At 42.2% G+C, this 27,759-nt stretch overlaps 2 protein-coding genes across 2 annotated transcripts; one reads left to right on the top strand and one right to left on the bottom strand.

Annotated features, from left to right (window-relative positions):
- Positions 1–6,564: 6,564 nt before the first annotated feature.
- LOC308172396 (patched domain-containing protein 3-like) lies at positions 6,565–12,513 on the bottom strand (the record flags this gene model as incomplete). Its single annotated transcript, XM_080547308.1, has 5 exons — positions 6,565–6,578; positions 7,551–9,119; positions 10,374–10,519; positions 10,875–11,005; positions 11,833–12,513. 5 exons carry the CDS (start codon positions 12,511–12,513, stop codon positions 6,565–6,567), a joined length of 2,541 nt encoding a protein of 846 aa, XP_080403434.1.
- Positions 12,514–16,770: 4,257 nt separating this feature from the next.
- Positions 16,771–27,470, top strand: LOC308172394 (mycolipanoate synthase-like; the record flags this gene model as incomplete). Its single annotated transcript, XM_080547306.1, has 6 exons — positions 16,771–16,828; positions 20,120–20,273; positions 20,454–20,614; positions 20,874–21,080; positions 21,269–21,450; positions 21,624–27,470. 6 exons carry the CDS (start codon positions 16,771–16,773, stop codon positions 27,468–27,470), a joined length of 6,609 nt encoding a protein of 2,202 aa, XP_080403432.1.
- Positions 27,471–27,759: the final 289 nt, after the last annotated feature.

Below are 27,759 nucleotides of genomic sequence, written 5' to 3'. Positions count from 1 at the left end.
GCACATGTTACTTGCACCAGACATGCCCACCAAGTCACAGCAGCTGCATTATACATCCTGCAACATCGGGCCTACAATAACTGTGACACAGATACAGAAGATGAGCCTTTGAGATTTAATGAATGGTGCCGAAAGAGGGGAGAGAGCTGCCCTCAATTCCAGTACTGGGCAACAGTCATGGCATTGGAGCTGTGTTTACTGGTCTATGTGCGATCCCTGCGGCAGTCCTCTTTCAGCATGTACCTCGATGCTCTGACAGAACTCGCCCCCTGGTTCTTTGCACTGGACCACACTAACTAAGCCCGTTGGATCCCAGTTCATCTCCATGACATGTCTGAACTACCAACAAGACACCCAGATGTTGCCAGAGAATTTAATGCTGGAAATGTCACCATTCAGAAGACGAACCGGGTCTTCTCGGCAATCCCTTTCGACCAAGCACATGAGCAGAATAATGCTTGCAATCCTGCAAAGGATTCTCGACGAAGTATAAAAAATGTACATTTTTATTTACGATTATGTTATAATTATGTTATTATTGTTTGTCCAATTATTTTTTAGCTCCTTAAAATAGGGGACTGTGTATAAAAATGGCTGCAATTCCTAAACGTTTCATACAATATTTTTGTTCAACCCCTTGAATTAAAGCTGAAAGTCTGCACTTCAATTACATCTCGATTGTTTCATTTCAAATCCACTGTGGTGGCATACAGAGCCAAAATTATGTGTGTGTAATTTGTGTGTGTGTGTGTGCGTGTGCGTTTGTGTGTGTGTGTGCATGCGCGACTATCTAGTGTTAACACCTCATTAACACCAGCTAAATGTATGATATTACTTTATATACCCATTTATGAGTTTAGTGACTTATAGTGTGAAAAGTGAATGAGTTTATTTCTCATGATCTTTGTGTGCCGACAGTGTATTTAACTGGTAGTCATAAACATCACAAGGGGCGACACAAACCACCATTGTGATAGATTAGTAGTCAGATATAAAATATCAGCTGAGACCAATAACAAGAGAAGAGAATATACTGTAAAGGTATGTCTGAGAGTTTGTTATATGAACTCATTAACACGTTGCTATTTTTGGTACCATAGAAATACACTTTGATGTACACTATTTCCTTATGGGGATCATATCAAAGCAAGGACATCGTTTATGGCACTCTACTCTTATCTTGTGGGTATTACATGTAATTTAGTTCCTGGAACCTGACAGCATGAATAGTTCATTTTATGTTTATAATAAAGTTCCCACGAAACACAGAAAAGGCATTGGGGAGTGATTTCACTGAAAGCAGTTCTGCACATTGCAAGATCTTCAAAGTTCTTTTTCACAACTTAATATGAATATAGACAGGCATTGTTTATTAATGATGATCTTCTTTATCTACACCAGTGATGAAGTGTTGTTAATTGTTATTGTTAATTGTTAATTTTATTTATTTATAATGCGCCCCCCATCCAACTTTTACATCGGCCCGGGGCGCAGCCCGGGTAAAGGAACAGATAAAGACAAAGACAAGGAACACAGAAAGCAATCAGACACAGACGACTTAAACGTAAATCTCAGACATACAATTCACAACACCCCCTGACCTGACCTGACCCTTATCTATCTACCCTCCCTCCACCCCCACCCAGAGAGCTTTGGACTGTCTGGATATGAACACTTGAACACTTGATCTCTGCACTTTATATTTATATTAATTATGACTCTTGCACTTTGATGTTGGTTTGCACTGTCTTGTCCTGTCTTGCACCTGTCCTGCTGTAAACCGTGCTCCATGGTACCAAACCAAATTCCTAACATGTTTACATGTCATGGCAATAAAAGTCTTCTGATTCTGATTCTGAAGGTTAAGCTCGGAGTCAAAGATGACACCGAGGTTCTTGACATGTGGTCTGACAAGGGTGGACAGGCTTCCCATGTTGGTGCTGAGCTGAGTGATGGCGGTGGTGTTGCCGATGAGGAGGATTTCCCCCTTGCTGTCATTCAGCTGTGTTAGAAATTGAGGTGTTGAAATGTTTCTCATTTCTGATTTTCCCCCTGAACCTCTCTGATAGTGGCCCTCCACAGGCCTTGTCACAATCATACAATTACTGTATTACTGTAGCTTTCTCATGTTTCTCATTCAGCAGATGTTTTCAGTTCAACACAACAAACAAGAATGGTTTTAGTTGACACCACATAGTCTGTTATGGTTACTACATCATGATCAAGATTTCCATAATCTTCATGATCCGCTTAATTCATTGCAATGCGTTATCAGCAACGTGTATCTGTTATTTTATAACCTCCCAGGAACTATAATAGGGAAATTGTCTACACTGTTTTCTCAGAGGGAAACCACCTCATCTTCACCGAATCCAACCACATCCAAGAGGTCATCTTCACACACACTCCAGGTTGCAAGTTGCATGCTGACTTTTCAGAGATATATATCTCTAACACCTAGTCCTATTAGCCTCTAACCTTTTATAACCTCATGGGAACTATAATAAGGAAATTGTCTAGGGGAAACCACTTCATCTGTTAATATGTCACCACAATTATTGCTTTGGCGTAGCTTTGGCGTAGCTTTGACAATGTCCCTCCTGCTACCCCCACCCTCCCCCCTCCTCACCCGCCCCGCCCACCCCCACCCCCCTTTCCCCACCCCCTCTCTCTGTCACAGTGCGAGAGGTAAACAGACTGTTTAAGAGGCAGAATCCCCGGAAGGCAGCTGGTCCGGATTCCGTCTCTCCCTCTGTCCTGAAGCACTGCGCCGACCAGCTGGCCCCGGTGTTTACCCACATCTTCAACGCCTCGCTGGAGCTGTGTCACGTCCCAGCGTGCTTCAAGGCATCAACCATCATCCCCGTCCCCAAGAAGGCCAAGGTCACAGGCCTCAACGACTACAGACCCGTCGCTCTGACCTCTGTCGTCATGAAGGTCCTGGAGCGCCTTGTCCTGGCCTACCTGAAGCTCATCACGGATCCTGTGCTGGACCCCCTGCAGTTCGCGTACAGAGCCAATAGATCCACGGAGGACGCCGTGAACATGGCTCTGCACTACGTACTAGAACACCTAGACACTGCAGGCAACTACGCCAGGATCCTGTTCGTGGACTTCAGCTCGGCCTTCAACACGATCCTCCCACACATCCTGGAGCACCAGCTATCCCTGCTGCAGGTGCCGGACTCCACCTGCAGGTGGATCACGGACTTCCTGACTGACAGGTCTCAGCGGGTGAAGCTGGGGAAGAGCATTTCCAGCTCCAGGTCCACCAGCACGGGCTCCCCGGAGGGCTGCGTCCTGTCTCCAGCACTATTCTCCCTATACACCAACAGCTGTGTCTCCCGCCACCCCTCGGTCAAGCTCCTGAAGTTTGCAGACGACACCACCCTGGTGGGCCTCATCTCCGGGGGGGACGAATCTGCCTACAGGGGTGAGATCGAGGGGCTGCAGAGCTGGTGCAGTTTAAACAATCTGGAGCTCAATGCTCTGAAAACAGTGGAGATGGTGGTGGACTTCCGTAGGAAAGCAGCCCTGCCCCCTCCCATCATGCTGGGAGGTACCCCGGTGGCCTCCGTGGAGTCATGCCGCTTTCTAGGCATGACCATCTCCCGGGACCTCAAGTGGGAGCGGAACACCGAGGCCCTCACGAAGAAGGCCCAGAAGAGGATGTTCTTCCTCCGGCAGCTGAGGAAACTCAGGCTGCCGAGGTCCATGATGGTCCAGTTTTACACGGCCATCATAGAGTCCATCCTCACCCACTCCATCATCACCTGGTTCCCTGCTGCAACGACCAAGGACAAGGCCAAGTTGCAGCGGGTGTTACGTTCAGCAGAGAGGGTGATCGGCTGTCCCTTGCCCTCCCTCAACTCCTTGCATGACACCAGGGCTCTGAGGAGGGCAAGAAAGATCATGGCCGACCCCTTCCACCCCGGCCACGGCCTCCTCAGCCTGCTTCCCTCTGGAAGAAGGTTGCGGCTGCCTAAGGCACTGAAGGCCCGCCACAGGCTCAGTTTCTTCCCCTCAGCCGCCAGGCTGATAAATGACTCTGGCTTCCCCCTCCCCCCCGCCCCCAAGTCTGCTCAGGACTGAATATGCACTGGACTCACTGTAAAAACTCTGCACTGCACTTTATATATGTGGCACTATCCAATGCACTGTTGTCTGTCCTGTGTTGTCCTGTTTTTTGCATTTGTTTTTGTATACACGTGAAAAAAGTATAAACGCACTTACTGTAATGCCGAAGCAAATTCCTATATGTGTATGCATAATGGCAATAAACGTTATCTGAATCTGAATCTTGACATTGTCATCCTCTCAGCTCCCACCTCAATCTCTTGTCAACTGCCTGCTTGAAATAAAATCATAAATATCATCTAACCTACTCAAACTGGTTGTGGCACCCAAGGCACTGCTCTGGAAGGTTGGTGACTTTCTCCACCAGGTCGATGGTTGCTCCATCTCCCCATCTCCCGAAGTCCGCAACCTGGGCGTCATCCTTGACACCACCCTCTCCTTCCAGTCATACATCAAATCCGTCACCAAATCTGCCCTTTTCCACCTCAAAAACATTGCCAGACTCTGATCATCCCTCTTTGACTCTGTGGCCGAAACCCTCGTCCACGCCTTCGTCATGTCCCTCCTGGACTATTGCAATGGAGTCCTGCTCAGGTACCCAGCAAAGCCCTGGACAGGCTCCAGTATGTTCAGGTACCCAGCAAAGCCCTGGACAGGCTCCAGTATGTTCAGGTACCCAGCAAAGCCCTGGACAGGCTCCAGTATGTTCGGGGTTCCCAGCAAAGCCCTGGACAGGCTCCAGTATGTTCAGGGTTCCCAGCAAAGCCCTGGACAGGCTCCAGTATGTTCAGGTACCCAGCAAAGCCCTGGACAGGCTCCAGTATGTTCAGGGTTCCCAGCAAAGCCCTGGACAGGCTCCAGTATGTTCAGGTACCCAGCAAAGCCCTGGACAGGCTCCAGTATGTTCAGGGTTCCCAGCAAAGCCCTGGACAAGCTCCAGTATGTGCAGAACTCAGCTGCCAGGGTTCTCACCCACACCAAGCCCTGGCAGTACATCACCTCCACCCTCATTCACCTCCTCTGGCTTCGGGTCAAGTCCCGCATCACCTACAAAATCCTCCTCCTCACCTACAAATCCCTCCACGCCTGGCCCCCCAGTACCTAACTGACCTTCTCTGCCAACATACTCCATCCCGGAACCTGCGGTCCTCAGACATGGGTCTGCTTTCCACCCCCCGCACCAACCTAGGGACCTTCGAGGACAGAGCCTTCAGTGTGGCAGCACCCACCCTCTGGAACTCTCTCCCCACACTGATCCGCAACGCGCCCCCCACCCTGGGGGGTATTCCATCAACGTCGCTAAAGGAAAATCCTGGCTTATTTTTGATAACTCTCGCGAGATTTATCGGAATATGCCTGTATATTTTTAGGAACCCTCGCGAGACTTTGTCAGACTAAACCTGGATTTTCTTTTAGCGATGTTGATGGAATACCCCCCTGGACACCTTCAACACCCCTACCTACCATGGACACCCTCAAATCAGCCCTCAAAACCCACCTGTTCACCAAGGCCTTTGGGCCCTAGTTTAGTTTTTGGCATTGTCTCTGTGTTTTCTGTTTTGTCTGTCTGACTGTCTTTCTGTAAATGTGTACAACGTCCCTGGGTTCCTTGTAAGGCGCTATATAAATCCAAGATATTATTATTATTATTATTATTATTGTTATTGTTATTATTATTTATAATAATAATAATATTACACCTCTGGATGGACCCGCTAAAGCAGAGAGACTGATAGTTAAAAATAACTTCCCACATAATGATGACAACTTCTTTCACTTGCGACTTTCTACTGAAGGGACCTTTGCATCTCTTATTATTAAGCAAAAACACAAATATCCTTGTAAGTCCTGCTTTTTAAATAATAGAGGATTGTGATAATGCAGTGAAAGCCATTTCAGTGGGAAGACTACTTTTCAACATTTCAACTTTTCATACATTGTGTAAAGGAAAATGGAGAACGTGTGTCAAATTAAATGTTCAATATTGTGAAAAGTCCTAGTGATGTTGAAACAGCTACTATCACATATCCATTTAACAACACTATTTTCCTTTCGGTCTGTTGGTGGTGTGGAACTAACAGATGGATCTGTGTCGTAGCTCATAGCTGAGTAAGAGTTAAAAGTTTTACGAGCCGGCATGGCAGTGCTGTCCAGTTTTGGGTTGTCGCTCGACTGTGGGAGGCCCTTCGCTAAGACTGTGGCAACAGCTCCATTTTTTATTCTGGGTAAGCTTGAAATCAGTTTTTATGATACAATAAACCACTGTAACTCTCAAAGCCAACAGTTATAATGCATTATTACTTGTTCTACTCATGTATGAGCCCTTCTAATGCTGCATTATTATTATGTTTTTATTATGTTGTATTTTATGTGGTTATTTCTACATGGCCAGCCTGATCTCATAGGATATCATACGTAATGTAATGTCTGAGAAGATGTAAAGATGTTTACATGTGGTCAGTCAGTAGGATATAACGATTTTACAAATCAGGCCACGTCAACTGGTAAAGAGATACAAAAGGGCAATTTAGAATTAGGACAATTTTGACAAAAGTGCTTTTAGTGGTTTTGTTTTCTAATTCTTGTTGCTAATGTTTGCTAATACCATGCCCTGGCAACTTACCCTTAGCTACCACCTAGAAGCTATTCCTAACCCTAAACCTAACCCTGACCACTTATAGAGTGTGAAAAGTTTATTTTTCATGATCTTTGTGTGCCGACAGTTTATTTACGTAACTGGTAGTCATAAACGTAAAACCCCTCACATCTTGTATTTGATATTCAAAACATATACAAATAAGGAAATGTGGGTTTTGAGTAGGCTACATGATAATGATTTTAGGAATTTACTATATTTTCACAATATTTGTGTTCTAATATTAGAACAAGCACAAACACAATTTCATTATTTCACACCCCATTTGACCGACCCAACAGTTTGATCATTATTTATTGCTTCTCATATTACAGCTTTGATTAATAGTTTGACATTCAATAAGATTGTTATAACATGTTTTTTAGTTTTTTTTAGTTTATTAGTTTATTTGACAGGGACAATGCACAATACATATATTGCGCCAGATATAGCTCAGAGCTAAATGGTAATTACATTTTACACAGGCATACAACTTGCAAATGACTTTGGTATGTACATGAAGCTCATAGTTGATCATATAGATGTATGTTCTGTATGTATTGTTGTATGGAAATAAATTAAACGATTGGGAAAGAGTTAAACAAGAAAATCAAAACATTTGTATCAAAAACGCCCCGCCCCCCCCCGCCAGTATGGGGTAAGACTCCTTACCTTGCTTGTTATTTTTGGCTTACTCTGAAAACACTAATGACTCCCCTTGGCCCATTTATGTTCTCTGCGTATATATTAGGCAGAACCAAAGAGCCAACACCTCCCCTTGGCCCACCTATGTCCTCTGCGTGTGTATTAGGCAGAACCAAAGGGCCAACACCTTCACCTGTGACGTTACCACCACAGATTCCAAAGAAGGTCAGAAACACTGGGATGAAAACAATACCATGGACCGCCCCAAACAAGATGACCAGGAACATGATCTTGAAGAACGTTCTGAAGATGTAGCTCTCAGCAGCGGAGAGCACCACCACTCCCAAAATAGTAGACAAAGCACCCTGTATGATAGGATACCCTAAGTGGAAGAGAGCATCGGTAGCTTTCTCGTTAGATGTTGGCTTTTTACTAGAGACAAAAGCATAGGAAATGTGAGCAGAGAAATCCACAGAGAAACCAATGCAGATGACAAGATTGATCATGGATACAGAGTCTAGATTGACATCCCATAGCGCCATGAAACCAGCCACACCCACGATGACAGACGCTATGGCAAAGGTCACCCAGAGAGAACACACTGGGCTGGGGATCAACACGAGAGATATCACCAACATAGCAATAGTGGCCACTACAATGTTTTGGATGGTATTACTGACGATGACCGCATACTGGTCGAAGTATATGAAAGCAGGGTGGTAAACCACTATAGACCCCGGGCAATCATCCGATTCTGCGGTCTCTCTCATCTTATTCAACATGTCTTTTTCATCAACTGCTGTTCTGATGTTGCGTGTCTGAACGAAAATACGTGAGGCGTATATATCAACATTAGATACTGAAAGATTCACATCTTGTCTGAAAAGGTGTGTAGCAGCTGAACGATTGAAGAAATAAGTCAAATTGTTAATGAATGTGTGTTTGTCATTGACATTCAAACTCGTCAGATTTCCATAGTTTATATACTCATGTAACCAAGACATGGTCATAGTTTCGTCGACCATTGGTCGATCGTCAATTGTCAAACTCTCAAACTTTTTGAGACATACGTCAAGTTTATCCCGTGCAGCCTCATCCCAGTACCAGAACTCTGTGTCTGTAATAACGAGCATAACATTTGGCCCGTAGTCTGAAAAGTACACATCTTCATTATCATAATAGCTACCCACATACGAGCTGTCAGTCGCTAGATTTTTCAGATCTATGCCCTCTTGCATTTGGAGGCAACCGTAAATACTCGAGGCCAAATATCCACCGTAGATGAAGATCACAAACACTTTCGTCCAACAGTTTGTTAAAAATGGTCCGTAGTACGTCTTAAAAAAGTTATTAATGGGCATAACTTCCTCAGTACCAGTTTTATGATCGTAGGCTCCTCCTACACAACAGAGGTTGTACTTCTCAGACATGTCTTCTGGTGGTGTGGGAACTGTCATACAAGAGAGCCAGTGCCTGTTACTCTTCTCTCGTCGTCCATTCAGGGCCAGAAAGGCACCAAAGAAGGTGACGTTGAAAAGGTAGCAGAACACCACAGCTGTACCCGTGTACATGCAGAAGGATTGCACTGAACCAAAGGGGGTTAGGAGGCCGATGTAGAACGCCAGGGCGTCGGTCAGAGTCGTGATGGTGATGGAGACAGCTGCGTCTTGGTATGTGGCCGCCATACGGTCCTCTACTTTATCATGAACATTACTCCGTTGCCAGCATGAAATCATGATGAACATATCATCAACACCAATTCCTGTAGAGACAAATAGCAGTCTTTAAATAACAAAATGTGATTTGATCATCATCATCTCTGTTGTCATAAAACCATACAACCATGTCAAAATGATCCAGAGTTACACTATGCCCTTTTGAAGACGATCTCATCGTTCATTGTGTATATTAATGTACGTAGAAAATGTTTACTTGTGGGAAGTCAGAAGATCGTAGAGATGGTTATGTATATTAATGTACCTACAAAATAAGGGTTAGGTTTGGGCATTCACTTTGAGTGGTTAGGGTTAGAAATACGTTCTAAGTGCCCCGCGGTGGCGTAGCGGTCTAAGCACTAGCCACTAGTGCAAGCTGCCCACCGGGGACTGGGATCGAATCCCGGTCTCGCCAGATCCGGATATGGCCGAGGCACACAGGGAGCGGCATATTGAGCGGCCGCTCCAGAGGGCGGTATAGGACTATTTCCGGACAAGGATCCGTCGCGCAACAGCGCCCCCGGGGTGCCGGAATAACGGTGCTGGGCTCGAGGAGCCAGTCAGCTAGTCTGCCTGGCGATCTCCTCTGGGGCTGCCGGCCACGGGGTCGTGCGGCGGATCCTACGCAATAGGCAGAGGATGCTAGGGATGCTAGATTGGGTTCAATTGGATACCAAATTGGGTGAAAAAGGGATAAAATCTGAAAAACAAATTTTAAAAATAATAATAATACGTTCTAAGTGGTAAGGGTAAGTTGCCAGGGCAAGGTATTAGCAAGAATTAGCAAACAAAACCACTAATTCTAAATTGTCCTTTTGTATCTTTTTATCTTTGTATCTTGGCCTGGTTTGTAAAATCTGTATAGCCTACTGACATAAACAAACATGACATATTGGGAGTTAATAATGCAGCATTAGAAGGGCTCATACATGAGCACAACAAGTAATAATGCATTATAACTGTTGGCTTTGAGAGTTACAATGGTTTATTGTATCGTATCACTCCACCGCACAGGTGTTCTATTGTTTGTGTTCAGGTTACTAGGCAACAGTCCAGTTGAAGTTCAGTTGCAGAACAATTTTTTGTTGGCGGAGGCGTCAAAATAAATAATTAAATAAACAAACAAATCATAATCTGTTGTCGCTTATTACTGTTAACTAATAAATGGTGGTATAAAACAGTTGTATAAAAGCGATGATTGATTGTCTTCGGTCGACCGAATCACAGCCGTGCTGATATTCAGTATAACAGCACTCCCTCTCGTGTGATATTGCTTAAATAAAGACAGTTTTCAAGCTTACCCAGAATCAAAAATGGAGCTGTTGCCACAGTCATAGCGAAGGGCATCCCACAGTACAGCAACAACCCAAAGCTGGACAGCACCGCCATGCCGGCTGAGAGGACACCAAACGTAGCCACCCAAACCTTGTTCCTCACACAGTCCAACCTAGAAAAGAAAAACACAGAAAAGAAAAATGGCTTTCCTTTAGAAGAGCACTCAAACATACTATGTAATATGTCTAAAACGATAAGGACAGCTAGTTTATTAAAACTCTCAAAGGTCATCTTTATTAAAAAATAAAATAAAAACATATTGGAAACAGTGTAATCGGTGAGTTCTATGTTTTTCCACTATGACTGTTGACGTGTGCAAGTGTCTTGACTGTGTTGCATTCATTGATAACAAAAGTATTCATGAAAAAGTGAAGTAGTCATCTTGAGCAAAATAGCATGCAGTTGTATCATTAGCAACAGCATCATTCAAAACTACACATTATACAAAAATAAGTCATGAAACATACCTCAAACAAGATATGATAGAGAAATTAATTGCCAGGGCGTATGTGGATGAGAAGAGAGGAATGATGGAGTCAGAGCTCTTCTCAAACTCTTCCTGTCTTGATATTGAAGTGAAATAAGATATTGACACGTCCTGCAAAGATCAATGGGAAATGTTAATCTTTTAATTTCCAGCCAACATTTAGTAAAACAATGCAGTGATTATATTTCTAATGTTAACCATTCACAATAGTCAACTTGGTTTAGCCATTGATTGATATGCAATGCTACGTCATTTGAATGATACTGTAATTGTTAGAAGGGAGACCACTTTAAATTTAAAGAATTGGTGGACTTCAAAATGGCACAAGTAATGTATAAAGTTAAAAATAAGATGCTTCCAGACTGTATCCAGAGACTATTTCAAGTTAGACAGAGTAATTACGAACTCAGAGGAATATTTATGTTTATGAAAACAAAGATTAGAACAAATGCTAAACAAAGATGTATAACAGTTAAAGGAGTTAACTTATGGAATACTTTTGAAAAGGAAATGAAAATGTGTAGTACACTAAAAGGATTTTAAAAAGTATTTAAAAATAAGATGATTAAAACAAAGGTTTAAATATTTTTATTTTTTATTTATTTTTGAACTTTAGTTGACATGCGTAAGTGAAATGTTGTTTGTAAAAGTTTCAATGTTTTGATTATGCATTCATGGGGGGGGGGGGGGGGGAAACATACATGTAACAAGGGTAGGCGCAATAAGCCATGGCTTCAGCCTACACCTTTTTGGTCCTGGTGTTATGCATTGTGACTGTGTACATTTTTTATATCTGTATTGTGAATTGTATAAGGGACCAAAATAAATAAACATTCTCTTTCTCTCTTCTCTCACTTTGTTGTTGTCTGAATCTCAGATTGCCCCTTTAAGTCTATACAAACAACAGCTTTGTTCCTTATGAATGTGTTAAGACTCACCTCATTTCCTTGCATTGCAGAAGCCTTGACTATGAACTCCTTCAGCCACAAGCTATTTCTGGTCTGGTTTGCTTCGTTTAAGAAGTAAAAAAGTCGAATTGCTTTTGCACTTTGAATGATTTCGGATCCAACTTCTAGTTCCACACCACCAATTTCAGACCCAAGGAAAGTAGCATTGTGAAATGGATATGTGATAGTATTAGTAGCTGTATTCACAATATTGAAGATTGAATTCGACACACATGCTTCATTTTCCTTCACACAAATGTCCTGGAAAGATAGTCTTTCCACTGAAATGGCTTTCACCGTGTTATCACAATCCTCTACTATTTTAAAAGCAGCGGTTACAAGGATGTCTGTTTTGCTGGTGATAATCAGAGATGCATAGGTCCCTTCGGTAGAAAGTCGCAAGCGAGAGAAGTCGTCGTCGTGCTGAGGGAAGTTCTCCTGGACCACCCGTCTCTCTGCTTTGGCGGGCCCGTCCAGAGGTGTGAACTGCTCTTCAATGTCGTTCGCTTCTCTTTCTCCGAGGAAGTAAAATCCTCCGCCGAGACCCGCAGAGACCACCATGGGAATGATCAAAAACCACCAGGGATGTGTCCCGACGAACTTTCCAAATTTTCCGAATGTTCGGGATAGTGGCTTTTCAACGCAGTTTGTATTGCAATTGCACCCAGGCATTTTTCTATGGTTGATTTTACTTGAGGTCTATTTAATAAAGCGCTCACTGAATTATCCCTGCTGCATCTCTGCTTTACAACTCAGTCAGACAGACTGCATGTTATACCTGGACAGAACAACATGGGCTGTGTTCGGAATGGCATACTAGCATACTACTCATACTAGATATGACGTAGATTTTGAGTATGCAGTGCGTTCACACTGTAGATTATGTGACATTTGAGTATGCAAGAAATGTATGTAACTAGATTTTCGGTCGGCTGGTATTGGCATACTTATTATGAATTTAGTAAGCACTAAGCAGTATGCAGTACTAATTGAGTATGGCAGTATGCTAGTATGCCATTTCGAACACAGCCATGATCAACTCTCACACAAGTCCGTCTGTCTCAGCCTGACAAGCTGCGATGTCCGAGCTGCGTCAGAGCAATAACCGGTGACATATTAACAGATGAGGTTAATTATGATAGTTTACCGCGAAGTTATAAAATAATAGATAGACCTACGTTTCTGAGGAAAGTAAACAAACAAAGTAATAAATGAAGGTCATGTTCTCACATGAAAGTCCGAATCGAGACCCGGAGCGAGTGGATGAGTTCGCTCGCAACATTGTTGCATCAATTATTTCTCTGATTTGCGTTCTCACAGCCCTTCATGTAAACCAAGTAACATACGTCATCGAAGCAACAGACGTGCTAGTTGATTGGTCAGAAAAATAGAAAATTGCCCGTTCGTCCCTCTCTTATCCAGATCAACACGCCTGCGCTGTTGTTTTTTACATTTACATTTACATTTTTGGCATTTAGCAGACGCCTTATTCCAAAGCGACTTACAATCAATACATTTGAATACTAAGCAAGTGAATCATCAATCCACCATTCGTGCTCAGGCCCGGGGCCATTGATAGAAGGAGAAACCTTCCACCACCTTCTTCTAAAACTTTTTTATTTTATTCAACTAATCAAGTACAAACCATAATTGCTTTGCACTTGATTAGTTGAATCAGGTGTGCTGGTGGTGGAACAGATCAAATATGTGGAACGGCTGGTGGTCCCCGAGGAGAGGGTTGAAAACCATCTAGTGAGAACACCCCCTAAGTGGATGATGAACATTATGGAAACAGTCGCAACCATAACGGAGTATGTGGTGTCAACTAAAACCATTCTTGTTTGTTGTGTTGAACTGAAAACATCTGCTGAATGAGAAACATGAGAAAGCTACAGTAATACAGTAATTGTGTGATTGTGACAAGGCCTGTGGAGGGCCACTACCAGAGAGGTTCAGGGGGGAAATCAGAAATGAGAAACATACAGCGTTTATTTTGAAAGCATTGATTAATGTCTGTAGTCACATTCAACACTTTAAATGAAGGTATACGTTTGCAGGTTTATGAAGTGGTTTAAATTAGTTAAATAGACAGTTATCCATTTCTGAATTTGGTTAAAACATAAGGTTTGATTCAATTTCACTGCATGTCCCAAAGAAGTCAGGTCAGAAACACTGGGATCAAAGCAATATCATGGACCGCCCCAAAGATGACCAGGAACATGATCTTGCCACGATGACAGAGGCAATGGTGACCCAGAGAGAACATACGGGGTTGAAAATCAATCCAAGAGAAAACACTATTAGATTAGATTAGATTAGATTAGATTAGATTAGATTAGATTAGATTCAACTTTATTGTCATAGCAGAGTACAAGTACCAGACAACGAAATACAGTTTAGCATCTAACAAGAAGTGCAAAAATAGTGATATAAATATTGATATAAAAACATGACAGTGATAGGTACAGTATGGCAAGTACAGTAATTAGAAGTAGCTATGTACAGTTAAGGTAGATATGTACAGTTAATCAGAGTGACAGCTCTGTGAAAGAAGCTGTTCTGTAGCCTGCTGGTACAGGACCTGAGGATCCTGTACTCGCTGAGTCTCTTAGATGGTAGGGGATCAACACAATTGGAGTGTAGTTTTCATGCAATTATTTAGCATGTAAGATGTTTGAACAGAGAAGGCAGTTAGAATGAAATAAGTTGGTGGAGAACATGCTATATTACCTGTTAAACTTTGTTCTAGTCTTGTAGACCATTATTGTTTAAACCACACAGGGTTTTCAGTGCACTGGTGTAGATAAAGAAGATTATCATTAATAAACAATGCCTGTCTATATTCATATTAAGTATATTCTCTTATCTTGTTATGGGTCTCAGCAGCTTTGAAGTAGCAGCTGATATTTTATAACTGACTACTAATCTATCACAATGGTGGTTTGTGTTGCCCCTTGTGATGTTTATGACTACCAGTTAAATACACTGTCGGCACACAAAGATCATGAGAAATAAACTCATTCACTTTTCACACTATAAGAAAGGAAACTTTATTATAAACATTCATAAAAGGTGTCATGCTGTCACATTCCAGGAACTAAATTACATTTAATACCCACAAGATAAGAGAGTGCCATAAACGATGTGCTTGCTTTGATATGTTCCCCATAAGGAAATAGTGTATTTCAAAGACAGTGTATTTCTATGGAATCAAAAATAGCAACAACATGTGAATGAGTTCATAGAACAAACCCTAAAGTCACACAACTCATAAATGGGTATATAAAGTAGCCTAATATCACAAATTTGCTTCTGTTGATCACAGGGTACTCTCCTAAAAAGTTGATGAAAATAATATATATAATATATATAATAAAATAAACCTGACCTTGGTTTGGAACATTTATTGGTCTTGCATCACTTTCTGCACCACCACTTTCACATAATATGTGACATATTTGAACTTTTTTGCCGGCAGATTGGATTAGATTGATTAGACATTTGCTGATCCAGTGGCGTAGCGGACGGGCCCGCAAGCGACGCACCGCGGGGGGCCCCCAGCCACTAGGGGGCCCCCTAACATTGGATCCACTTTTTTTTTTTTTTTATAATTTAAAAATATATAAAACAAAGAAAATAAGTGGCCCTTCATTGTGTCAACCTTAATTTTAATATATATGCCTATATTAAAAAATATATACATGGTTAGCCGTATCCAATAGCAACATGACTTTGACGTCACAGGTAGGCAGCGAGACACAAGGAAAATGAGCAAGCGAAAATACAATACAAAGTACAATAAGCATTATTTAGGTGGTGATAGATTCTCTATTCGGACATTATAGCCGCTATATGTGGGACTGTCGGTCCGATATTGTAAAAAAATCCAATAAAAAATGTATGTTTACGGAAGTACATGTCTCAAGTATTATCTCGGCGGTTAGTCGAGTGAAAGAAAAACAACATACAGATGATAATTCACACAATATAATACCACGAAAGCGTACAGCACTAAACAATAACATTTATTTGGGCAGCATCATACTCAAACTCAGGCAGAAAGGCAGGGTCCGGCCAGGTTCACAGTCACAGGCTGTCAGTGCATCATACAGGTACATAATTCAGCATGGTTAGGCTATATATAGCTGTTTCTTTTTCTATTCTACTATTCTATTCTACTTCTGCTGTCTGCGTCTCCCTGGGTATTCCTAGACCAGATGGCAAACAGTAAAGAAATGCCACAATATACCAGGACTTAAGAAACGAGATGTCCAACAAAGGATTTGACTAACCCTGGCCAATTTTACGCAACAAGTAGACTCTGATGCAGCGGAGACAGGGTTGCCAGATTGGCTGGTTTTTGGTGGATTTAGAAGTTTTTAGATTGATTAGGTTGGAAATTCTCAATCCCATCTGGCAACCCTTAGCGGAGAGTCTACAGATATGTTTACAGATATCACACTGCTGTGCACACCACACTTTGTTAAAATAAATAAAGCTTGTACTATTCTACTTATAATACATTCTACTGATGTAGTGTAGTCTACCATTTGGTTTTAGTTATAGGCTATTGCTCTCACTTGTTTGTACCTTTTGCTAAGTCAAGCATTTAGAATGTAGAATATTCTAAATTTCGCAACGTCAATAACGCATCGGCCTCTAAAAAACGCACTTTTTTTTTTTTTTTTTTTTTACTCCGTTGCGAAAGGGCCCCCGCCGCCACCTTGCGGGGGGGGCCCGGGATTTTGCGCTACGCCACTGATATCAGCAAATGTCTAATCAATCTAATCCAATCTGCCGGCAAACAAGTTCAAAGTCAAAGGGCCTATATAGATCCAGCCTTGTACTGTACTTCAATCTACTTTCACTTAAGACTTTTACTTGAAGTGAAGAGATTTCAGTGTGCGTCTGGTGTGACAAACAGCCAGGATGGAGGATGAGGAGGGAGACATTGCAGTTGTTGGCATTGGCTGCAGTTTTCCTGGAGGTTTGACAGTTTACGTTCTTTGTGATCATGTTTGCTCAAATGATACATTTGTAGTCTGTGTTTTAAATTCTAAAACGTCATTTGAGACACATGTAATGCCAAGAAGACCTACTCTAAAGATGTCTGAGAACAAAAAGGGTTGCATTTGCATCACTAGAAAATGTGAGGCTGCTCAGTTCATGTTTATTGGTAATGAGCATACATTTTATTGTTATATAGAATGTAGCATATATTAGCTTAAGCGACAATTACATACAGTAAGATATAACAGGATTCTGAGTCTCAGCTGTTGATGGTGACCTGACTCTTCTTGTTTACAAACAAATTGTAATTGTGTGTCCCCATAAACCAAGTAAGCATATAAACCCATATACAAACGAGACAGCAATTTAGAAGGAATAGCAAAAATATATTTATGTGCTATTTGTATGTGTTTATATGTAAGCTTGTGTGTGTGTGTGTGTGTGTGTGTGTGTGTGTGTGTGTGTGTGTGTAACAATCAGGTTGAAACAGGTTGTATCAAAAATAACAATCAGGTTGAAACAAACACAAACCTTACTTAAACACTCAATGAAAAATATATTTTTTTAAAGTTCAAAGTTCAAGTCCAGAGTTCTAGGTTTAAGGTTTTAGGTTTACCATGTGGTTGGATTTGTTTGTGCACATATGAAAGAGAAATACGTCCTTGGTATCGCTGATACGGTAAATCCCAGTTACTCAGTACAGTAAGTACTGTACAGTATTTTCTCAAAAATACAAAACAATGAAGTCACTAAGTAAATACACTCTTTTGGTTTCTGTTTATATACAAATTGTTTCCAGATCTCTACACAGTGTACTGGCTGGAATATAAATGCTTGCCAATAGAATGTTACAGAGAAAAATATATCATTCTATATTGGAAATGAATACCTGAACTCAGTGATTATCACATCTTGCCAACTATGAAACCTGATCTAACTTGCATTTAAATCCATTAAAATCTTTGACCTCTGACCTGCTATAGGGAGGCTTCCTAAACAAGCTGCACATACCTAATTTCTTAGCTGTTGTTGGAAAATATCCTTTTATGTATATGTTCTTCATGAATGTTTTAATGACAACAAGCAATAATCAGCATAACCATACTTGTTGGGGATTTGTATTAACATAACTGAAAGTGATAAATCAGGTACTATGTGTTCATTTAAATAAATATGTGACTGAAGTCAGTGGAGATAAAATACGAAGGTCCCGCAAAGTCAGAAAATAGGTTCTGTTTTTGACGACATGGAGAAGAAAAGCTCCTGACTTAAAGAAAGTATGATGCTTTAAACCGCTTATTGTAAATGCCTTTGTTACATTAAAATATACTCATTTCTGTAGATGAAGACAAGTGTGTTTCAAGATGCATAGTGTGTGAGATGTAACAGGATGTGCAAAAGGTCACAGGCTCGAGCTGAGAGGAGCAGGTGCTTCACCTCAGACATACAAACTCAGCCAACCGTCTGAGCTCGTTTCCTGCATAGATGAATGTGTGTGTGTGTGTGTGTGTGTGTGTGTGTGTGTGTGTGTGTGTATGTGTGTGTGTGTGTGTGTGTGTGTGTGTGTGTGTGTGTGTCAACCAAAAGATTAACCCCTCATTTAGATACCCCCATGAAGAAGAACAAGACTCGAAACCTGTACAGATACCAGGAACCAATCAGTGAAGATGACACATTCTTGTAGAAATCCTCTGTCTAGTTTGTTATGGAGGACCAAGTCTGCCAAAATGGAAAAGAAAGAATGAATGTGGAAAAGAAAGAATAAATGTGGAAAAGAATAAATACATATAGAAATGTATTGCGTTATACTGTGTGTATTCATTGATTTATTTGTTCATACATTCATTTATGTGTCTATATATTTATTGTTAATTTTGGCAGACTTGGTCCTCCATAATTTGTGACGCGAGTTTCGCGGCAACTGTCTGCACACGCGTTAACTTCTGCGGTGTTGCGTACCTTCAGCAGTGTATGGACCTCAGTCAAGATATCCACGTCAGCACTTTTCCAGCACATCAGACCGTTTCTGGGAAATGAGACCATCTAAAAATTAAACTTAAAAAACACTTTCTCTTTTGTCTTTATCTTTATTGAACATAATAAAGATAGAGACATATTATCTTCTTATCTTCTCATGCACCCGCGCGAATCATGCCCACACAGCGTTGGGACTTAGAAGTTTTAATTAGCCATAGTCTACTCATTTCACCACATCAACAGCACCACATGAAACACTGATAGTCACGCGTATCTCGGCCTATCATTTTGTTGTTTTTGCTATACAGTCCATTCACTTTCCTTGTTAGCACGACACATTGTCCACGTCTCCATTTCCAGTGACATCGCACCTGACATAAATAATCATGTATGCTCGTCCATGAATTGTGCTTTCATCTAATGTTACGCTAATACGGGAATCAAGTGATTTGACATTAGAAATGAATTTGTTCCTATCCGGTAGCTTAAGCAGAACACCCCCGGTTTGATTGTACACTGTACACTTTTATCATAAATGAAAAATAACAAACCGGCTAACCCTGAATTTAAACTGAACCAAAAACCTGAGTTGCTAAAACGTCAAACAATAGTCCCAGTAATGTGTATACGTCGTCGTTTAAAATTAGATTTGTCCGCATGCTCTCCAAACACAGCCCCTCTGCCACAGGTGTGTGTGTTTACCTGTCATTCATTCATTCACCTGTCACTCCCCCCTGCACTTCCTCAAACTCTCAACATATGACTTCTAAAGTGATCTGATTGGCTTAAAGCACATCACTCAAACAAAACAAGACCGGTTCCACAGTATGTTCTCAAAAATACAAAATAATGAAGTCACTAACAAAATAAAATACACTCTTTTGATTTCTGTTTACATACACATTTTTTCCAGATCTCTACACAGTGTACTGGCTGGAATAGAAATGCTTGCCAATAGAATGTTACAGAGAAAAATATATCATTCTATATTGGAAATGAATACCTGAACTCAGTGATTATCACATCTTGCCAACTATGAAACCTGATCTAACTTGCATTTAAATCCATTAAAATCTTTGACCTCTGACCTGCTATAGGGAGGCTTCCTAAACAAGCTGCACATACCAAGTTTCTTAATAGCTATGATTCACAGAAAATATATATTTTGGTTAGAATATTCAGTACATTGGTCTTGGTTTTACGGTTATATGTTGGCTAACTCTTCATGTAAAAACAGTTAATTTAGATTGGAATTCTATGCTGATAAATGCTGAAATTATTGAATTTTCAGGTGAGGGGCTTGACAATTTCTGGGATGTTCTTCTGGAAGGGAAGAACTGCACAGTGCCAATTCCAGATGAGAGGTTCAACAGTGCATACTGGTTTGACGCTGACAACAGCAAACCTGGGAAAACTCACACTATCAAAGCTGCTCTCATGGATGGGTCAGTGGGAAGTTACCTACAATGTCATACTGTGTGGCCATTATTGTTAATATTGATGTTGATGTAAAATAGTGAATATATTGAAAGGATTGTCACTAAGAAATACCATGCTTACCCTATTTGTTGTTATATCAAATATAATAAATAAATACATTTCTTCTTATTTATTTTCATTATTAGCTTCAATGAACTGGACCACAGACTGTTTGGTATTACGGAGGCTGAGGCAGACCAGATGGACCCCCAGCAGAAGGTGTTGCTGCATTGCACCTACAGGGCACTAGAGGATTCTGGGATGCCAATGGAGAAGGCCAGCGGCACGAGGACTGGAGTATTCTTGGGTAATTTGACTTATCATTGTTTTCTTTTATGTTTACAAGCAAAACTGTCATGACACTGTATGTATGTTTCACTATTAATCCTCTTTGTAACGTTACGTTTGTCTTATTATGTTGTTAAATGTTTCTTTTTATTTCTATTTTTATTTGATTACTATCCTTCTTTTTCTGTATTTCTTTTAATGCTGTATGTAAAGCACTTTGAATTGCCCCTGTTGTATGAAATGTGCTACAGATAAACTTGCCTTGCCTTGCCTTACAGGACTGATGAACAGGGACTACGAGTTAACAACAGTTCAGAACAACCCAGGCTATGTCAACCATTGGACAGGCACTGGTAAAGCCATGAGTATTGCAGCCAACCGCATATCCTACACCTTCAACCTCACCGGGCCCTCACTTGCCATCGACAGTGCCTGTTCCTCATCGCTTGTGGCTCTGCACTTTGCCTGTCAAGCCATAAAACAAGGTGAGACTGCAATATCAATATTGGGTAGAATTGGCATCAGGAAATGGTTGTCTCACAAATCCTATTACATCTTCCTATGTTATTAAAGTATATTCCTGAAATTGCATGCATAAACTGTGCAGGCATATTTCATGCCAAAATGAAATCATGAAATTCAATTACGTGTGCTAACTTGTTCTTTTCATTAGGTGACTGTGAGATGGCTCTTTGTGGGGGTGTGAGTTGTATCATAGAGCCACGAGTCTTTGTTGCTCTCAGCAAAGCAAAGATGGTCTCGCCTGAAGGCACCAGCAAACCTTTCTCCAGCAGAGCAGATGGCTACGGCAGAGGAGAGGGCTGTGGGATTGTCCTGCTGAAGCCACTGAAACAAGTAAGATCTCAAATGTTAGCAGGCCTTGTATATTATTGATCTATCAGTTGTCAAAGAACATCTAGACATCTGAACGTTACATGGATATGACAAATTGTCAGTGTAGCCAAAGAGAGCAGCAACTCTCAAAACGACATGCTACTGAAGTGTTACTTACCGTATATCTTTTACAGGCCTTGAGAGACCGTGACCATGTATGGGGCACAATAAGTAGAACTGCAGTCAACCAAGATGGCCGCACAGTCACTCCAATCACCAAGCCATCCATGGTCCAACAGGAGGAGCTGCTGCGCAGAACCTATTCCAAGTCTGACATAGCCAATGTCCAGTACATAGAGGCCCATGGGACTGGAACTCCAGTCGGGGATCCAATAGAAGCAGGGAGCATCTCCAAAGTCATTGCCAAAGTTAGACCTCCTGGTTCAGAAACACTCCGCATCGGTTCTGTGAAAGGCAACATCGGACACACAGAGTCTGCAGCTGGAGTGGCAGGGCTAATCAAGGTACTCTTAATGATGAAGCATCAAACTATTGTACCCTCACTGTTCTACTCTGAGGACAGTGCCAGTATAGATGCTAAAGCTCTAAATGTGAAAGTTCCCACTAAATCAGAAAAGTGGAGAAATGAGGGCTTTGTCAAACGGGTTGCAGGAATCAATAACTTTGGTTTTGGAGGAACAAACGCCCACACCATTATTAAAGAGTATGACCAGTCACATGCCAAAACAGCTAGTGTTGATAGGGCATATGAGTACTTTCTCCTTTCAGCAGCTTCTGAAAAATCCCTTACAATGATGGTAGAAGACACTGCTAAACAGATAAATGCAGACAAAACAATGCACCTCCAAAGTCTGGCATATACGTCAGCATGCAGGAGAAGCCACTTAAAACGCAAATACAAGAAGGCTTTCTTTACTTCATCTCTTGCTGATCTGCAAAATCAGCTAAAATCTGCTCTGAACAAAAAGATTAAACCCTCCAAGTTAGATCAAAGGTTAGTGTTTGCTTTCTGTGGGAATGGAGTGACCTACCAAGGCATGTGCAAGCAGCTTCTGAAACATGAACCTGTGTTCAGAGAGAAGATTAGGGAGATTGAGGTTGTTTTCCAGATGTACCAAAAAATGGGCATCATAGAGAGACTGGAAAATGAGAGTGGCGACTTTTCAAAACCAGATGTTGTCCAACCCCTCCTCTTTGCCATTCAGGTTGGCATTGCCAGTCTCTTGAAGCACTGGGGCATCAAACCTGATGCTATCATTGGTCACTCTGTTGGAGAGGTTGCAGCTGCCCACTGCTCTGGCCTTCTATCCCTTGAGGATGCAGTGAAGGTGATCTACTTCCGCAGTACTCTGCAGTCTAAGGTCACAGGAGGGAAAATGCTTGTGGTCAGTAACATGGCCGTGTCAGACGTTCTGAAAGTCCTCCCTGTGTATTCTGGGAAGGTTTGCTTGGCTGCCTACAACAGCCCGCAGTCCTGCACCCTCTCGGGTGACGCAGATGCTATTGACAGTCTCCATCAAAGGTTAAGCAGCTCAGGCGAGAGTAAGAATCTGTTCCTCCATGTTCTGGAGGTCCCTGCTGCTTACCACAGCCATATGATGGACCCCATCCTCTCTCAACTAGAGGACAGTATTGGCTCTTTACTGGTGAACGATGTTGAGACAGAATTATTCTCAACAGTGACAGGGAGGGAGGTAGAACACCCTGATTTTACCAGTGGGATGTACTGGGCAAGGAACATTCGTGAGCCAGTTGCATTTGAGCAGGCAGTGAGATCAGCTGCCAAAGAGAAGAAGAATATGGTCTTTGTTGAGATTGGCCCTAGAAGGGCTCTACAAAGGAACATCCTAGAGACTCTAGGAAATGACACCACGGTTCTATCCTCAGTGCTGCCAGATAAAGATCATGAGACAATGCAGACAGTTGTGTCCAAATTGTTTGAGTTGGGGTTTCAGGTAGACTGGGACCAGTTCTACAGAGGGTGTGAGACTTCACCAACATCTTTTCCAAAGTATCAGTTTGATTGTGTGAAGAAAGAAGTCATCTTTGAGGCAGCACAGAAAGGTACATTGAGCAGTCATCCTGTGCTAGCTCAGACAAGCAATGATGGAAAGACCTTCAGCTGTGACCTGTCCTCAGACTCAGTGTCATACTTGCGTGACCATAAAAACAATGATGTTGCCATCGTCCCCGGTGCCCTTTATGCTGAGTTGGGGTTGGCTGCCTTTATGGCAAGTGCCAAACCAAAAGTTCCACTCAGCACACTGCAACTCAGTGTCAAATTTCAGAGACCATTTGTCATCACTCCAAATGCTCCTGAGATGAGTGTCAAACTTGACCCAGCTGAAAATGAGACAAAGTTTACGATACGATCCCCAACATCAACGTATGCATCAGGAAACATAACATGCCAGCAAGGGAGGTTGGCTGAGGAAAAGTTAATCTCCTTAGACTCCGTTTACAAGCGATGCACATCAACAATGAGTACTGAGGAATTATATAATTACCTCAGTAAAAGAGGTTTTCAGTATGGTTCTGTTTTCAGAAATGAGGGAGATGTGCATTATGGGGAGGAGTTAATGGAAGCCATTTCTGTTGTCACGGTCCCTGAGGAACTTCTGTCTCAGTTGCATGATTTCTGCATTCACCCTGTAGTGCTAGATTACTTACTGCAACTGACCCCTGTCACTATTATAAATGCATTCATGGCCAGGCCTGGCTTTCCTGTAGAAATTGGCAGTTTGATTGTCCACGAACCCTTGCAGTCGGACATGGTTCTTTACTTGAGAGCTACCAATGTTGTAGCTGACCATTGTGAAGTGTCTGGCTGCTTCACAGACAAAGCAGGTCGGGTCTTGGTTGAGCTAAAGCATGTGATAGTCAAATACCTTGGGAGCCAATCTAGTGTTGTTGAAGAATACTTCTTCCATAATGACTTCAATGTTGTCTCTGATGCCTCCCAGTCCACTTATACTCCCAAAGCCTTGGTCTCTGATGCCTCCCAGTCCACTTATACTCCCAAAGCCTTGGTCTCTGATGCCTCCCAGTCCACTTATACTCCCAAAGCCTTGGTCTCTGATGCCTCCCAGTCCACTTATACTCCTAAAGCCTTGGTCTCTGATGACTCCCAGTCCACTTATACTCCCAAAGCCTTGGTCTCTGATGCCTCCCAGTCCACTTATACTCCCAAAGCCTTGGTCTCTGATGCCTCCCAGTCCACTTATACTCCCAAAGCCTTGGTCTCTGATGACTCCCAGTCCTCTTATACTCCCAAAGCCTTGGTCTTTGCTGACCAGTTGGGAGTATCCAAAGCCCTACAAAAACATTTGAGCTCCAAATCTAAATACATCTCTCACACACATGCCAAGGATCTCTTGAGCAGTGGATTTAAATCATTGCTGTCCAAATGTAACATCTCAAAACTCCACAAGTTTGAAGAAATCTTATTTTTGTGGAGTTTCGAAAATGTTACCTCCTACAAAACAGAGGACATCCTAGAGAACATGGCAAGCTGCTGTGAGATGTTCCGGCAAATAGTCCTGGAACTAAAGGCCATGAAATTTCTAAATTCAATCAGAGCAATAACCTACCGGTCAGCAGAGACCACAGTGGATCAAATCAGCCCAGGCTTTGTCCTGTCAGGCATGACAAGAGCATGTGCTGCAGAGATGGCAGATCTCTCCTTTCAGCTGATTGATATCAGCTCTGTCTCTGCAGAGGACATCGGGGCACTCTCTCAGGTCCTCACCTCATTCCCCTGCAGAAAACACCCAGAGTTGGTGGTGAAAGATGGGCAGATTTTGAAGCCTTATATAGCGCATACTCACACTGACAGCATTGACAGCTCAAAGGGAAGGAAGGGGACTTCTTTGAAGTCTGAGCAGTTCATCCTTCAAACCGCTGACCCCTACAGAATCACAAGTCTGTCTGCCATTCCCTGTGATATTGAAGAAAAGTACATCCGGGAGAAATCAGTTGAGATTCAACTGAGTAAGATCTGTGTTCATTCCCCAGATTTCTGTCCTGTCAGTGTCTCTGATCTGAACTTTGGTCAGACAATGTACTGGAACAAGCACACGTCTCAGAACCACAAACTTCTGGCTCTTGACTTCAGTGGCATTGTTTCATCTGTAGGAAAGGATGTAAGCAAACTGAAAGTGGGAGATGAAGTTGTGTCTTGTTATCCCGTAGCTGCCACTTCTATGGTGGTGATTCCAGAGGCAGCATGCTACAATACAAAGAGGATCCCGTATCTGAAAGAGGCACCCTGTGTTTCCTACTATGTACTGGCATGGGAGATCTTGCATCGTGTATTGCCCGAAGTCAAACAACAGAGAAGGATGGGTATCATCTCTTCTGTTCCTGACTCGTGCTTGATGAAAGTCTTAACCCAAACTTCAAACAAGACTGGATGGAATACCATTGTTCTGCCACAGTTGAGTGATCAGTTTCAGAATGTGAATAAATGTGATGCCTTTGTCCTTTTGCCACCATTTGACAAATCTCAGCTTGCAAAAGCTTGCAGTGTTTCAGGTGTGGAACACATTGTTGCTGTATGTGAAAACCAATGCCAATCCTCTATCTCACAACATGTTTTCAGGGGTGGCAATGACAATGTTCGCATTCAGATTGTGCCGATGTCAAGCATATTGGAAAAAGGATCAATTAGAGCAAAGAAGCCAGACTTTTACAGGTGGCTCAAGTCAATGCGTTTGGACAAGAAGTCTTTAGATTTCGAAACTACCACCTTTCAGAGAGTGACATCCGGAAGCATTGACTTCCTGCCTGTAGAGGAGCCTGAATCTTACTTCAGCTCAAAGACCCTGCCTGTAGTGGTGCTGGGTAATAATGCTGCCAAAGGCACATTGTCAGACATTCCATTGCTTACTAAACGAAATCAGCTTTTCCAAAAGAACTCTGTGTACATTGTCACAGGTGGCCTAACTGGGCTGGGCTTTGAAACAGTGAAGTTCATTGCACAGCGAGGGGGGGGACACATTGTCATTCTTTCCAGAAGTAGCCCCTCACCAGACTTACAGCAGGAGATGAACAACATCAAGAGTCCGTCTGGCTGCACCGTTGTGAGCTTGCAGTGTGATGTTTCAGTCTCAGCACAGGTGGTGAAGACCATTGCTGCAATTGGGGAATGTTTCCCCTCTTGTCCAATCAAAGGCGTGTTCCACAGTGCAGTGGTCCTACATGATGGGCTGATTGAAACCCTTGATAAATCTCTCTATGAGAAAGTCCTGAAACCCAAAGTCAATGGGGCTGTAAATCTGCACCATGCCACAAAGCACTGCGAGCTGGATTACTTTGTGTGCTACTCTTCTATTGCTGCCTTCATCGGCAATGCATCACAAACAAACTATGCTGCAGCCAACTCATTCTTGGACTCATTCTGTCAGTATCGACAAAACATTGGACTTGCAGGGCAGTCCATCAACTGGGGAGCTTTGAATCTTGGTCTCCTGATGAATAAAGACCATTTACAAAGATTTCTGGCAGCCCAGGGCATGATGGTCATGGAGGTCGAAGAAATCCATGAGAGCTTAGAACAATGCCTTCTGCTCAACAGGTCACAGCAGGTTGTTTGCAAGTTTAGCTTAAAAAATCTCAAGCATCATGTCCTCAAACAAAATGCCTCCCTGAAAATGCGTCTAGGTGCTCTGGTAGAGGAGGGGCTAAAGGAAACCAAACTGACTGATGCCAGAGACGACCAAACTACTTTGGCCAAATCACCAAATGAATATGTCAGGACAGTGCTCAGGGAGGCAATTGGTGTTGAGAATGATGAGTTGAATGACAGTTCTTCTCTCTCTGCATTAGGCATCGACTCAATGCTAGCCATGACTCTGCAGAATGTCATCTTTCAAGACATGAGTGTGAATATTCCCCTGGTTAAATTGCTGGACCCTAACAGTACACTGGCTACCTTAGTGGCAATGCTGAAAGAGGGTGCAGACCAGAGGTTTGAGCATGCTGATGACTTCGCTTTGGATGAGAACAATGAAGTACAGTAGATGGCTATTCAACAGTATTTTAGAGATTTAGATTCAGTCTAAATGATTAAATTATTGATTGCTCATAATTACAGTTAGCTCAGTATATTTACACAATAGGGTTGTTGTGGATTTTTTTTTAATTTAACCTTTATTTATACAGGTAAGAAACACATTGAGCCCCAAGGGCTCATTTTCAAGTGTGACCTGTTCACAGGCATACAACATCCACCACAAACAAATATAATACAAAAACCTGGCCTACATAGTCTAAAAACTAAACTAAAAACTACATAGTCTCAAACTAAAA

Source organism: Nansenia antarctica (assembly GCF_963989245.1).
Source record: "Nansenia antarctica genome assembly, chromosome: 17".
NCBI lineage: Eukaryota > Metazoa > Chordata > Actinopteri > Argentiniformes > Microstomatidae > Nansenia > Nansenia antarctica.
Note: the sequence above shows the minus strand (reverse complement) of the source record. Positions and strands in the feature narration are given on the sequence as shown.